Below are 15426 nucleotides of genomic sequence, written 5' to 3'. Positions count from 1 at the left end.
TCATAAATTCTAGTGTTGAGTCACACAGGGAACTCAAAATCCAAGTTGCATAGGGAACTCGATTGACTTAGTGAACTTCGGTGTTGACTCGCAAAGGAACTTGGAAAGTCAAGTTGTATGAGAAACGTTGAAGGCCATATTGTGAGGGGAACTCAGGAAGCCGAGCTATATGGAGAACTCGAGTGTGCTTGCATATGTTGGCAGGGGTGCTAACCCACAATGGAGCCACATAGGGTTTATTTGATGATCTAGAATGGGATCGCTACTGTATCATATCGATAAAAAGTTATAGAAATTGAGTGCAAATGTAGAAATTACTCAATACTATGCAGTTCTCCTTATTTCATTTCTATTTTTGTAAAAGCAAGATGGAGAAGGCTAAAATGGCCTGGAATAACAAAAGTCATTGTCTTTTTTCCTTCAAGAAAATGATTTTGTTCTTACAATAAAAAGTGATAACTCTCACCCTGAATCCTTTCCGGACTATTTCATATAATATGAGAAAAGGTAAATCATACTTCGCCTAGTCTTTTTACATGGAGTCAAGTGACCTGTAGAAATGATTTTCCTATTGCTCTTTGTCAACATTGTCTTGCTTGTAGCTAGCGAACTTGAGTTAAGTTAAATGTTGCTTCCTCAAATGTGGTTTTAAATAAACCATTTCTTATTGGCATAGCTCATTTAATGTGAAATTTGTTCATCCAAGCCATGTGTATTTGATGGTTTTGGATTGTTTGCTATTTTTTGGAATTAATATTCGTATTGAGTAAATAAATATAGACAGGTGTAGACATAGCATAAATAGATGCAAACACACAACCCTACACACAGGCTTAACTAGTCTTGTGAATTTATGTGATTCCATTACATTGTCTACTTTTCTCTCTTTTTTGATAATAAGTAGATAAGCTTCTCATGAAAAATAAGATACAAGCAAAAAAAAATATTTGTAGAAGATTAATCATCAAAATATATATTAAAACTCATTACAAAAAATAATATGAGACTTTCCTTACAAAATGTTCATTGTGAATATCAACTTTGTATACTTGAAATAAGATGAAAATTTATGCTTTGGTTGGAGGCTTTGTGAGTTTTTCTAGAACTTTAGTTTAGAAAGGAGGAAAGTCAACCACTCGAACATGTGTTACATTCAATTTTTTTTTAGTAAAGCAATCTCTCAATTTGTGAAGCCAAGTTTAGAACTCAAAACTTAGTTTTGGATTGGCCATGCCTTTCCAATTTTTCCTATAAACATTAATTTATGGTGTTTGCAATCCCATTAATCAGTTCATAATTGAATGAAAAACAAAGATGCATGAAATCATTGTTTGCAAAATCCAATGTGTATATATGGCAATATCCATATATAAACTTCAAATGTCAATCAATTAAGGAGATAAATTTTACCTCCCATCTGTTATGAAGACTAAATCTTTGTTCTTATCTAGAGATGCTTGATGCATATGCAATATTACTATATATATATATATATATATATATATATAGTAATATTTAGGAATCTTCTGTACGTAGAATATTTTCATAATCAACAACTCACGGAGAGATCTATGCTACTCCATCCCACTACACACTAGAGATGATTGCCTAACAAGTTACCTTGGATTTCAATTTGGCTACCTTCTCCTCTGTGCTCTTCAGAGCTTCTCCATAGATGTAGATCAACTAAAACAATGGAATAGTTAAATTCAACAAGATCGAAATTGCTTAAATTAACGAAGACCAAACGGTGGATTGAGTGGACATTTAGCATGAAAGGAATAACTTACTTTATCTATCTCATCTGGAGTAATAATATAGGGAGGGCACATCATTATGCTGTCCCCAGCAACTCTAATTAGCATTCCACGCTTTTCACATTTTGATCCGAAGATTGCACCTACACCTGAAATCAGCAGAAAACTTATTGCAAAATAGATCACAAGGCATCTAAAACAGAAGAAAAATAAATTGTAAAGTAAGGATTGAACATACCCCACTCAGCAGGAAATGGTTCATTAGGTAACTTGTTGTTAGTGAATTCAGTTCCATGAATCAAACCAGTCCCGCGTATCTACACAAAAATAGTTGTTTCCACAAAATCTAAAATGGAAACTTAAAAACAAGAAAGAATAGACACCACTGTAGACAGGATTGGTAATTTGAGGACAATATAGCCACAAGATTCCTAATAAAATGGGTACCTCCCCAATGATGGGACTATCTGAAAAAGCTTTGATGCCCTCTTGAAACTTTGGAGCAATGGCTTGCACTATCTCAGTAATGTTTCTTTCCCTGCAAAATGAGACTATATCAAATTTCTGAAAGAATCAAAATATGATCAGTAGAATCATGTCCAGTTGTATTATTTTTCCAGTATCTAAAGATTTCCCTTCATCATACTATTTATGATCTTTTGTTCACTACTAGTTGCCAACATTATACAGCATTTTTCAGTTAGTATCAGCATTATGGGATGAGATGAGAGATATCATAGAAAGGTTATTAGAAAATACACAGTAGGATTAGAAGATCTAGCTTTAGATTTTGATATAGACTGGGAAGCTAAATGGAAGAAAACATTCACTAAATCCATTTCGAATTATTAGGATACTTTGACTAGTTAATGATGTATTATTAGCCACCAATTCAACATGGAAAAAGAGAATGCATACTTATAAATCTTAAGAGTTTCTAAAGCAACAGCGCAGGAGACTGGATGGCCCGAATATGTGAATCCATGAGAAAATGAACCTAAAAAAGACCAATAAGGTTTAATATGTGAAAAGCATTGGATTTTAGCTAGTAATCAGTAAGAAATAATGACACAATCTATTCGAGTCTGATTGGTTATAATCATACCGAGTTTGTTACTTTGAGAATATATAACGTCTACAATTTCTGGGCTAACAAGTATTGCACCTATTGGTAAGTATGCTGATGAAAGAGCCTGCAATATAAAGAAAATTTACCCTTGTAACTGGACATTGAATTGATTATACTTTAGAATTAAAATGAAGATTATAGTTTAAACTCACTTTAGCAATGGAGACGAGATCAGGCTTGATATTGTATTTGTCACATCCAAACATTGTCCCTAGCCTTCCAAAAGCAGTAATGACCTGAACATATATAAAACAATTTGATATTAAATTGTTTTGGAGTGTTTAGTGTATTTTCTCAATGAAAAATCTTCTATTGTTTTCATTAGATAGGAACGAGTTCATAAATTTTCTCAATGAAGTTAGGAGTTAGAACCTCATCGGCAATAAATAATATATCATACTTCTTCAGAACAGCTTGAACCTATGGAAAGATCAAAAATGGAAAGATGTGCATCAAATAAAAAAGACTGCAAGAGAAATATACAGCATACTTGTGTCTACATTGTAAAAGAAAAAATCAGAAGAAAAAATCATGAATCTCAGACAATAATTATATATACTACGAAGCAAATATGGATTAACCCATAAAACTAGTAGCTAGTGGCTAAACCCATTGAAAGTAAATATCTTTATCCATTATTTCCACAAGTGTATGCAGAAGAATCACTATACACTTAAGAACTAAGGAAACGAAGAAGATGGAACCCTATGCTTCTTTTCTGAAAAGGCTTTTATACTCACTGAGAATAATGCAAGCAAACAAATCAATTGAAGAAAAACTACAAAAAAAAATCAATTGAAGAAAAACTACAAAAAAAATCAATTGAAGAAAAACTACAAAAACGTTGCAAAATAAACAGTTAGCAAAAATGGCTACAATTAGAAACCTAACCTCCTACACATGGACACATTGTCGGATGAAAAAAAAATGGTAGAATTTAGTAGAGCCTGGAGATCATGGGAAACTAATTCTCAGATAAAACAATGACAGCATAAGGTTGAAATCCAATTCAAGTTATTTAATTTTCACAAAGGGGAAATTTTAAGTTATAGACAAAAGTAGAAGAAGAATTTGTAACAATCTAGGAATCTAGTTCCTATTCTAGATAGTCTAAAAGAAACAGAATCAACAAATAAAAAATTCATTAAACAACTGTGATAGGCAATTGGAAGATGTAGGAAATGATATGATGAAGACATGATAAGAAATATCCCTAATTGTAGGAACAGGAAAATCCACATGAAAAAATCCTTCAAAATGTGAAGGATTTCATTATCTTGCTTGCTTCTTTGCAGGAAATCTACATGTTATATTTGTAGGGATCTTTGACGATAAATAAATTAAAACGCAATGGAAATTGATCCCTCCATAGATCCATGTGATCGCAAAACTACTCTTGCAACTACGCTAGTGAATAGGATTGTTACCTTTGATTCGTGAACAACCTCATAAGACTTCTAGTCCGGCCAATCTCAGCACGATTAGAATGTCCATACCTCTACGGTATCCACACGAGCATGTCCCTTCATTCATCTCATGAATTCCGGAATCAGAGAGTCTTACACCACCACACCTTCTTGCTAGAGATGTCTATTCAAGATGGCTAGGTGAAGAAGAAAAAAAAAAATCTCTTTTCTTGCTAGTGATGGGTTTTTAAGGTGATAAGGAAGAAGAAACTAACTCTTCACCTTCTTACTAACCCTTCACCTTCTTGCTAACCATTCATCTTCAAGAAGAACTCTTAGCGGGTTCAATAGTTGGGTTGGGCATTAAATGGATTAACCAATTAATCCAATAAATCTAAAACCCAATTAAATTAATTTATTAATCCAATAAGCTTAAGGTTTGAAACCATAAAATAAATCAATCACCAAATCAACATGCTTTTTGTGTGTAACCCATGAGGTTCTCATAACGTTGGCAATATTTCTAAAACTATTTTAGATACACAAGCGCATCTAGTAATGCATCATTGCTATCCATGTGATGAGAATGTTAAGATCCAAGCTAACCTGTCTATGATCATTATCTTGTATAGCTCAGTCTTTTTGTCATTGATATTTAGATTGATCCACGAGGCATAAACTATGTCATCCTCTCATCAATGTATGTGTTTCTTGATCTCTAAATAGACTCACTTAACTAAATAAGTTTAATATCTCATATTGACCTATTTGAACATGACCATACATTTCAGTAGTCCTACTCAATCAAAGGGTCCAAAGATATCTCTTCCGTTATATGAAAGGGACAATGTCATCTACATCACTCACATCCCTCTGTATAGCTTATAGCATACCTAGTGAACGACTTTATAGTTCACCTTATTACAGGTGGCATTTGTCGATGCCAAAGTACATAACTCATTATGTAGAGAACCATGATGACTTCAGGTCCAAGAACTATTTATACTAATAGTCACTTATGAGAATATTTATAACACTCATATAGCGATCCATAAAACTTCTCATAGTACAATTCAGTACAAATTCTCTATTATATACTCATGTGTCAACTTGATATCTTATATCCATAATTTGTAAGAATAAGTGATTAATTGACCAGAATACCAGTTTCAGCGTATTAATATTGTCCTTGTATATTATTACTTGACTAGGAATAATTAAAAAGTGTTCTGTATATATGTTGGCAGCCTCCCACAATCAATTCAAAATTGATATGTTGTAGACTAGAACCTACTATTCAAAAGCATTATTATATTTATTTAACTAGCACAAACATGAAGTAAATATAATAACCAAAACATTACCTTTGATTGATAAATATGATACAATATGTGAAGCATCCTAGAACTTTATATCATTTAAAGCACTCTTTTTTTTTGGACATGTATTACACATTATTCCCAAATCAAACTTTGATTTTTATTTAAACTCCAAAGTCATAAATTATTGGTACCCCAAGGTAATTTTGATATGATCAAACAAGTTAGGTTAGATCCTGTTGTGTTTAACCTTGTGTCTAAGTGTACAGGAACTTAGGAGCACAGGGCGTCAAACAAAAGATGCAGCTAGCGAGAAGGACGACACGAGAGAGAGCCGACGGGCTCGGTGCGTCTGAGGGACGAGGTGCTACGAAAAAGTACATGAGCGGACGAGAAGGAGGCGCACGACGTTTCCGAGGGACGAGAAGCTGGAGCAGAAGCTTGCTCGAGAAGGCCAGAAGTTGGGTTCGGGTGAACCCTATTCCGAAAGGCCGAAATAATCCAAGTAAGAGGAGCCGGAGCGGAAGACCCGGACTGAAGCAAGCGGAGCCGAAACTGGAGGCCTGGAGAGAAAGTCAACAAAAGGTTGACTTTCACCTTTAGGCGCTCGAACCCTTCCGGGCGCCTGAAAATCAAAACTTAGCCAAATTCAGCGTGGCACGTACGTTACGTCGGGAATAAAATATTATCCCATTCCAGGCGCATAGAACCCTTCCAAGCACCCCGAGTAGGGCTATATAAGCAACCTTACTTCCAGAAGCTAATAACAACAAGAAAAAGAAAAACAACACTTGTACTCGTTTAGTTTTCTGTTTAGCTTTCTGTTTCTATGCATTCATTGTTGTAAAAAGGCTTCTCCGCCTGAAGGAGAAATTAGTGCGACTTCTGCCTTGGATTAACAACCTCTACAGTTGTAACCAAGTAAATCTGTTGTACCTCTTTCCTTTTAGTCTCTTTTATTATTCTTATGCAAATGTTATTTTAATTAAGTTATAAGTCGAGAAAGGTCTTTTGTTTTGATTTGTGCAGGGACTATTCACCCCCCTCTAGCCGGTCACCAAGGGTCCTAACAAGAATATGCACCCGACTAGTGAAAAGAAGAAACAAGTAAACATACCCTCACATACTTTGCAAAAATATAACTATCCGAATATACTTGGAACATTTAAAAATAAGTTAACATCATGTTGTCCAAAATTACAGGAATCTTCAACCTTTGATTAAAACGGCACCAAACATTAACATTAAACATCAAAACAATTTAAATAGGTTCTGAACATTCATTGCATCTCCACATCTGTTCGTTTGGCCAAACTTCAACCCTACGTACTAGGTTGGTAAGGTTCATCGAATCCTTCTTAAGCCGGATTCTCAAACCCCTCTATTTTGGAAAGGTTTACCGGACTTCTTAAGCCGGATTTCCAAACCCCTCTATTTTGGTAAGATTCACACCCTTCTTAAGCTGGATTCTTAAACCCCTCTATTTTAGTAAGGTTCATCGGACCCTTCTTAAACCAGATTCCCAAACATATTTGATTTTGATAAGATTTACCAGACCCTCCTCAAGCCGGATCGATACCAATAAGAATGTTCTGTACGCACATCTGAAGGTGATAGTATAAGAATAAATCGTTATTATAAATATTGAAGATGTTGTAATTATTATTAATTAAATGATGTAAACTATGAGAAAAAAAATGCTTGATAAGGATATTGCGTAAAGAATGATTTGTAATGTCATTTACTAGTAATGAATCGTGAGCAAATATACAAAAGAAAGGTTCCTCATTAAATTAGCTCTAGGAGTAGAAATTTATGATATTAGTAGCCTGATAATTCATAATAGTGAGCAAGTAAATTTTCTAGAGACGAGGAAAATGTACTTTTAGTCGATACTTTTTTTGTTGTAGAAGTATCCTTATAATTTAAACAACTTACGGTAATGGATAAGCTATGTTGCAGGTGATATGAATGCAGTATGCTGGATGTAAATTTAAGTGTATAAAAATTGTTTAGATGATGCATCTTATATGCGATAATGAATACTGCTATGTATATGATGTCTTATTCAAAGCTTGTATTTCATTTATAAGCAGAGTTAGAATATGCAAAGTTCTAAATACCAGCAACCTTATATATGATTAAGATGCTTCGTAACTTATTCATAAAAAAAAATGCTTCATAACTTAAGTTGTAGAGCGCTTAGGTTATCTTTGTGTTGACAAGCTGTAACTATCCCTTCCTTGATTAGTACGCTAATAATATAATCAACCCATCTCAACACCACCTACCATCTCCAACCTTGATTAGTATCACATCTTTCCACAATCCACCAGAATTTCTAGCATCAAGACTTTCAAATGGCCCGATGAATCTGGGACTGAGCTTGTCCTTTTTACCAAATTTAATAACGCCTTTCATGGATACTATTTTCACAAACATATGGTCTCCAACTGCAAACTTGAGATCTCTCCTTCTCTTGTTGATATAACTCTTCTGTCAGCTCTATGCCTTCTTCATCCTATCCTGAATTTTCACTACTAAATCTGTCGTATGCTGAACAATTTCTAGTCCAACCTCCATTCTTTCTCCAACTTCATCCCAATGAAGGGGTGATCTGCATTTCCTTCCATAAAGTACTTCGTAAGGAGTCATTCCTATAGACGACTAATAACTATTGTTATACGTAAACTCCACCAGAGGTAGCTTTAATTCCCAGCAAATTTAACATTTTATAAAGAAATAAGTAAACATACCCTCACATGCTTTGTAAAATATAACTATCCGAACATACTTGGAACATTTAAAAACAAGTTAACATCATGCTGCCCAAAATAGTAGGAACCTTCAACCTTTGATTAAAACGACACCAAATGTTAACATTAAACATCAAAACAATTTAAATGGGTTCTGAACATTCATTGCATCTCCACCTCTGTTCGTTTGGCCAAACTTCTACCATACATACTAGGTTGGTAAGGTTCACCCGACCCTTCTTAAGCCAAATTCCCAAACCCCTCAATTTTGGTAAGGTTTACTGGACCTTTCTTAATCCAGATTCCCAAACCCCTCTATTTTGGTAAGGTTTACTGGACCTTTCTTAACCTAGATTCCGAAATCCCTCTATTTTGGTAAAATTCACCGGACTCTTCTTAAGCCGAATTCCGAAACATCTTTGGTTTTGGTAAGGTTCACTGATACCAATAAGAATGTTTTGTATGCACATCTGGAGGTGATAGTATAAGAATAAATTGTTATTATAAATATTGATGATGTTGTAGTTATTAATAATTAGATGATGTAAAGTATGAGGAAAAAAATGCTTGATAAGGATATTGCATAAAGAAGGATCTGTAATGTCATTTAGTAGTAATGAATCATGAGCAAATAAAAAAAAAAGTTTCCTCGATAAATTAGCTCTACAAGTAGAAATTTATGATATTAGTAGTCTGATAATTCATTATAGTAAGCAAATAAATATTGTAGAGACGAGGAAATTGTACTTTTAGTAGATATGATTTTTGTTGCAGAAGTACAACAACTAAGCCTTATCCCACTAGGTGGAGTCGGCTGCATGAATCCTTTTACGTCATTGAGCTCTATCTCCTACTACATCATCTATATTTAAAAAAATTTTATCTTGTTTTATTGTTGCTAACCAAGTCTTTTGGTCTTCCTCTTCCTCGTTTGATATGCATGTTATCATAGTTTCACATCGCCTAACTGGAACATTTATTGGTCATCTAAGTATATGTCCGTACCATCTTAAATGTGTCTGTCGGAGTTTTTCCTCAATAGATGCAACTTCGAATTTTTCTTTAATGCTCTCATTTCTTATTTTGTCTATCCTCGTATGTCCACACATCCACCTTAACATCCTCATCTCTGCAATTCTCATCTTCTGCTTATGTGCTCGAGTCATAGTCCAACATTCAGCTCCATATAACATAGCAAGTCTAACTACGATTTTATAGAACTTACCTTTAAGTTTAAGAGATACTTTACGGTCACAAAAAGCACTCGACGCTCCCTCCATTTTAACCATCCTGCTTGTAAAACATCTCTCTCAACCCCTTCATCGTTTTGTAAAAATTGATCCTAAATATTTAAATCTCTCGATTCCGGGCAACTTGTTATCTCCTATCTTAACAATTGTCTCATTTCTTCTATTATTACTGAACTTAAATTCCATATATTCTGACTTTAATCTACTAAGCTTAAAACATTTTCCTTATAGTGTTTCCCGCCAAGAATCTAATTTAGCATTTACTCATTTACATGTTTCATCTACCAAAATAATATTCTCTGCAAACAACATGCACCACAGTACTGTGCCTTGAATGCGCGCAGTGAGTTCGCCCATAATTAGTGTAAAAAGATATGGACTTAGAGCTGATCCTTGATGTAACCCTATCTTTATTGGAATATTTTAGTTACTCCGCCTGAAGTCTTTACTCATACATATCCTTAATTAGTTCAATATATGTTATGCTAACACCTCTCTTTTCTATAATTCTCCATATAATTTCTCTTGGGACCCTATCATAAGTTTTTTCTACGTCAATGAATACCATGTGTAGATCTTACTTTTGCTCCCGATATTTTTCAATTAATTGTCTAAGAAGATGTATAGCTTTTATTGTCGATCTTCCGGGCATGGACCCAAATTGATTTTCGGTCACTGTGGTCTCCTTCTTTAATCTTTTTTCTATTACTTTTTCCCAAAGTTTCATAGTATGACTCATTAGTTTAATACCCCTATAGTTTGCACAATTTTGTACGTCTCCCTTGTTCTTATATAAGGGAACTAGAGTACTTATCCTCTATTGATCAGACATTTTTTTCGTTTTCAATATCAAGTTAAATAATTTTGTAAGTCATTCAATACCTTATTTCCCTAGACACTTCTATACTTTTATCGGAATATCATCTGGTCCAACGACTTTTCTATTATGCATCTCATTTAAAGTTTGTTCTACTTTTGAAGTTTGAATTCTACAATAAAAATTAAAATTTCTATGCTCATTTGACCTACTTAAATTACTTAAGTTAAGTTGGTCACCTAAACCTTCATTAAAAAGTTGATAAAAATACCTCTTCCACCGCTCTTTTATTTCTCCATCGTTTACTAATACCCTATTACATTCATCTTTAATACATGTTATTTGAATAAGATCTCTTGTTTTCCTTTCTCTCACTTTAGCTATTCTATAAATGTCTCTTTCCCCTTATTTTATATCCAATTTTGATATAATCATTTAAAAGTTTCATTCTTTGCTTCACTCACTACTTTCTTAGCTTCTTTATTAGGTATTGTATATTTTTTTAAGTTTTTCTCGTTCTTACAAATATATAATTCCTAATAAGCTATTTGTTTTTTCCTTCATTTTCTCTTGTACTTTCTCATTTCACCACCAAGATTCCTTATTTAGTGGTGCATGTTCCTTTGACTCACGAGTACACTCTTAGCTACTATTTTCAACTTTAATACCATTTTATCCCATGTTGTATTAGAGTCATCGTATATTTCACCTAATGATTGTACTTCTACCTTCTCCATAAATATATTTTGCTTCAAATCCTTTAACCTCCACCACTTAATTTTAGGAATTGTATATATTTTCTTTCTATTGATATTATGTTTAAGACGTATATCCAACACTACTAACCTATATTGGGTAGTTAAGCTTTCTCCAGGGTTTCTATTCTTTTTCCTAACCATAAGAAAGTCAATTTGTGATTTATTATTCTCACTTTTGAATGTGACTAAGTATTCTTCTTTTTTCTTAAAAAACATATTAGCTAATATAAGGTCATATGCTATCGCAAAATCTAATATAATTTTTCCTTCCCCATTTCTCGTTCTAAACCCATAACCCCCATGTACCCTCTCATATTCCTCATTTTTCACTCTGGCATATTCATTTAAATCACCTCCTATTAAAATCATTTTATTTAATGAAATATTTTGTAATATTTCATCTAAGTCATCCCAAAATCTTGATTTGGAAGCTTCATCTAATCCTACTTGCGACGCAAAATCTAATATAGTTTTCCCTTCCTCATTTCTCGTCCTAAACCCATAACCCCTATGTACCCTCTCATATTCCTCATTTTTCACTCCGACATACCCATTTAGATCACCTCCTATTAAAATCATTTTATTTGGTAGAATATTTTGTAATATTTCATCTAAGTCATCCCAAAATCTTGATTTGGAAGCTTCATCTAATCCTACTTGCGGTGCATATATGCTAATTATGTTCATAGTTTCTTTCGTCACTGTTATTTTAAGGGTTATAATTTTATCCCCTTTTCTAAGTACTCCTACAACTTCTTCATTTAACAAATTATCTACAATAATATCCACTCCATTTCTTTCTTTACTCTTTTCAATGTACCATAACTTAAAACCCGAGTTCTCTATCATTTTTACCTTCTCACCTACCCATTTTGTCTCTTGTACACACAAAATATTAGCTATTCTCCTAATCATCGTATCTATTACCTCTATTGATTTACTAGTAAGAGTTCCTATGTTTCATGTTTCAAATTTTAGATTATTAGTTTTCCTATCATATTTGTTCTTATCCAACCTACGGAGTATGCTATGTTGCAGGTGATATGAAAGTAGTATGCTGGATGTAAATTTAAGTGTATAAAAATTGTTTAAATGATGCATCTTATATGCGATAATGAATACTGCTATATATGTGATGTCTTATTCAAAGCTTGTATTTCATTTATAAGTAGAGTTAAAATATGCAAAGTTCTAAATAGCAGCAACCTTATATATGATTAAGATGCTTCGTAACTTAACTTGTAGAGCGCTTACGGGTTATCTTTGTATTGACAAGTTGTAACTATCCCTTCCAATTTGATTAGTACGCTAATAATATAATCAACCCCTCTCAACACCACCTACCATCTCCAACCTCGATTGGTATCACATCTTTCCACAATCCACCAGAATTTCCAGTATCAAGACTTTCAAAACAAGGAATCGATAGAACATTACTAAAGCATCGCAACCATAAAATAATAAGATTCATCAACTCTCAAAACAGGAATAAACCATCAAATCTACATACTACGATACATATGGTGTAGTAAATATCAAAAATCAAAAAAAAAATCTTGCCTTTTCAGGGGTAGAAGTGGGCCGGCAACAACAAGGGTGGAGAAAAAAAGGAAAATCCTAAATTTTCAACTCCATGAACTATATTTAAAGGGGTAAATAAGGGTTAGGTTGCTAGTAAATCCCTTAGTATCATTATATTTATACTAACCTTAAAATCACCCTACACCCTGATTTAATTCAATCAAGTGGGTCGGGTTTTGGGCCTACAATATGTCTTAAGTCAATCAATTCATAATTGGCTCTTAGGGCTTATACTAATAATCTCCCACTAGCACTAGACTCAATCATTGAAGTATTTAATACCAAGTGACCTAGTGTGATCACCATGCTTCCTCTATACTAAATCCTTGGTCAGTGGGTCTGCAACGTTAGCATTTGTTGGTATCATGCTAAGTCTCACATCTCTTTCAAATATCAAGAAATAATCTTTAGTTCTTCTCAAGTACATAAGAATATTCTTGACCAAGTCCAGTGATTTTCACCCGGATCTGACTAATATATGCTCGTCACGCTTAATACATACAAGATATCAGGATGAGTACATAACATGGCATACATGAAGATCCAATAGCAAATGCATAAGGAATCTTATCCATGTTATCCCTCTTCTCCTTAGTAGAGGGACATTGAGCCTTGGAAAGGCTCACACCAAATGACATTAGCAAAAATTCCTTCTTAAAATTTTACATGGCAAAACGATTAAGCACTTTGTCAATATATGTACTCTGACTTAGGCCAAGCAATCTTTTAGATATATCTCTATAGATTTTGATACCTAAAATATAGGTTGTTTCATCTTAAGTCTTTCATTGAGAAATAATTTCCAAGCCAAGTCTTCACAGACTGTAGGACAGGATATCATTTCCAATGAGAAATATGTCATCTACATACAAGATCAGAAAGATAATGGTGCTCTTACTAACCCTTTCGTAGACACAAGGTTTATCTTCATTCTTAATAAAACCAAACTTTTTTATTACATCATCGAATCGAAAATTCCAGCTTCTAGAAGTTTGTTTTAATATATAAATGGATCTTTGCAATTTACATACTTTTCCAGCATCCTTTGCATCCACAAAACTCTTAGGTTGTATCATGTATACATCCTTAAGTAGATTTCCATTAAGGAATATAGTTTTGGCATCAATCTACCAGATCTTATAATCATAGTAAGCTATAATAGCAAGCAAGATCTGAATAGACTTAGGCATTGCAACGGATGAAAAGATTTCATCATAGTCTATACCATGAATTTGCATAAATTCTTTAGCTACCAATCGCCCTTTATATGTAGGCACATGACCATCCAAGTCAATTTTCTTCTTGAAAATCCATTTACACCCAATAGGTATGATCTCTTCAGATGAATCAACTAGCGTCCACACTTAGTTGGAATAAATGGATTGCATTTCGGACCTTATGGCCTCTAGCTATTTTCCAAAACCTGGGCTCATCACAGCTTCCTGATAGCATATAGGCTCGTTCAAATCAATAAGCATTATAACATTTTGGTCAGACAGGAAAAATGAATATCTCTTAGGTTGACGCTTACCCTATCAGATCTGCGTAGAGCTTATTCTACTCGAATAGGTTATTGCTCCATAACTTCTTATGGTATAACAGTCATGATCCACAATACTTTGTGGTGCCTATTCAATTTTCATCAAGGCCTCAATACTAATTCGAATTTCTTCATGATCTACTTTTCTCCCACTAGTTCTTTTAGAAACAAATTTCCTTTCTAGAAAAAACATCATTTCAAGCGACAAACACTATGTCATGTGTGGGATTATAAAAGTAATATCCCTTTATTTCCTTGGGATATCCTACAAAATAACATTTATCATATTCGGGTCCTAGTTTTTATGAGACTTATAGTAGAACATAAGTCTCACAATCCCAAATTTTCATGAAAGACATTTTGGGACTTTGCCCGGTCCATATCGTATATGGTGTGCGGTTAAAGTGTGAATGTAGCCATCTCTAAAGCATGTCCCCAAAAAGAAGAAGGAAGATTCGTCTGACTCATCATTGATCATACCATATCTAATAAAGTACAAATTCTCCGTTCTGATACGTCATTCCACTGTGGTGTGTTAGGTGGAGTGAAATGGGAGAGGATTGCTAACTCAACTAGATAATCACGAAACTCTTAGCTTAGGTATTCACCACCTCAATCTAATGAAAGTATCTTAATACTTTTGCCAAGTTGGTTTTGTACTTTATTCTTGAATTCTTTGAACTTTTCAAAAGATTCTAACTTGTGTTTCATTAGATACACATAGTTATATCTACTTAAATCATCAGTAAAAGTAATGAACTATTGATAGCCTCTAACTGCTATATTGAAAGAACCACATACATTATTATGTATTAGTCCTAATAAATCGTTAGCTCCTTCGCTATGTCCACTAAAAGGAATTTTTGTGATCTTGCCTAGTAGATAAGATTCACATACCTCATATGATTCAAAATTAAATGAATTCAAAAGTCCATCCTTATAGAGTTTTGATATATGTTTCTTATTTATGTGACCCAAGCAACAATGTCAGAGATATGTTTGGCTTAAATCATTAGATTTTAACTGTTTTGTATTTATGTTATAGATTGAGTTTTCAAAGTTTAGAACATAGAATTCATATACCATTTAAATAAATAGAACAACGTTGGTCAT

The 15426-nt window shown here is 33.6% G+C and overlaps 1 protein-coding gene across 1 annotated transcript in view; it reads right to left on the bottom strand.

Annotated features, from left to right (window-relative positions):
- Window positions 1-1350: 1350 nt before the first annotated feature.
- LOC121980556 (probable gamma-aminobutyrate transaminase 3, mitochondrial) overlaps window positions 1351-15426 on the bottom strand; it is a 39157-nt gene continuing 25081 nt past the window's right edge. Inside the window, exons 12-19 of the mRNA XM_042532643.1 lie at window positions 3259-3306; window positions 3039-3122; window positions 2863-2950; window positions 2676-2754; window positions 2205-2295; window positions 1996-2074; window positions 1791-1906; window positions 1351-1686 (exon numbers count right to left, since the gene is read on the bottom strand). Coding sequence (XP_042388577.1) covers window positions 1609-1686; window positions 1791-1906; window positions 1996-2074; window positions 2205-2295; window positions 2676-2754; window positions 2863-2950; window positions 3039-3122; window positions 3259-3306 — 663 coding nt within the window. The 3' untranslated portion in view covers window positions 1351-1608. The remainder of the gene's footprint in view (window positions 1687-1790; window positions 1907-1995; window positions 2075-2204; window positions 2296-2675; window positions 2755-2862; window positions 2951-3038; window positions 3123-3258; window positions 3307-15426) is intronic.

Source organism: Zingiber officinale, chromosome 5A, assembly GCF_018446385.1.
Source record: "Zingiber officinale cultivar Zhangliang chromosome 5A, Zo_v1.1, whole genome shotgun sequence".
Lineage (NCBI taxonomy): Eukaryota > Viridiplantae > Streptophyta > Magnoliopsida > Zingiberales > Zingiberaceae > Zingiber > Zingiber officinale.
The sequence above is the reverse complement of the archived record's forward strand: the minus strand, read 5'-3'. Positions and strand labels throughout refer to the sequence as shown.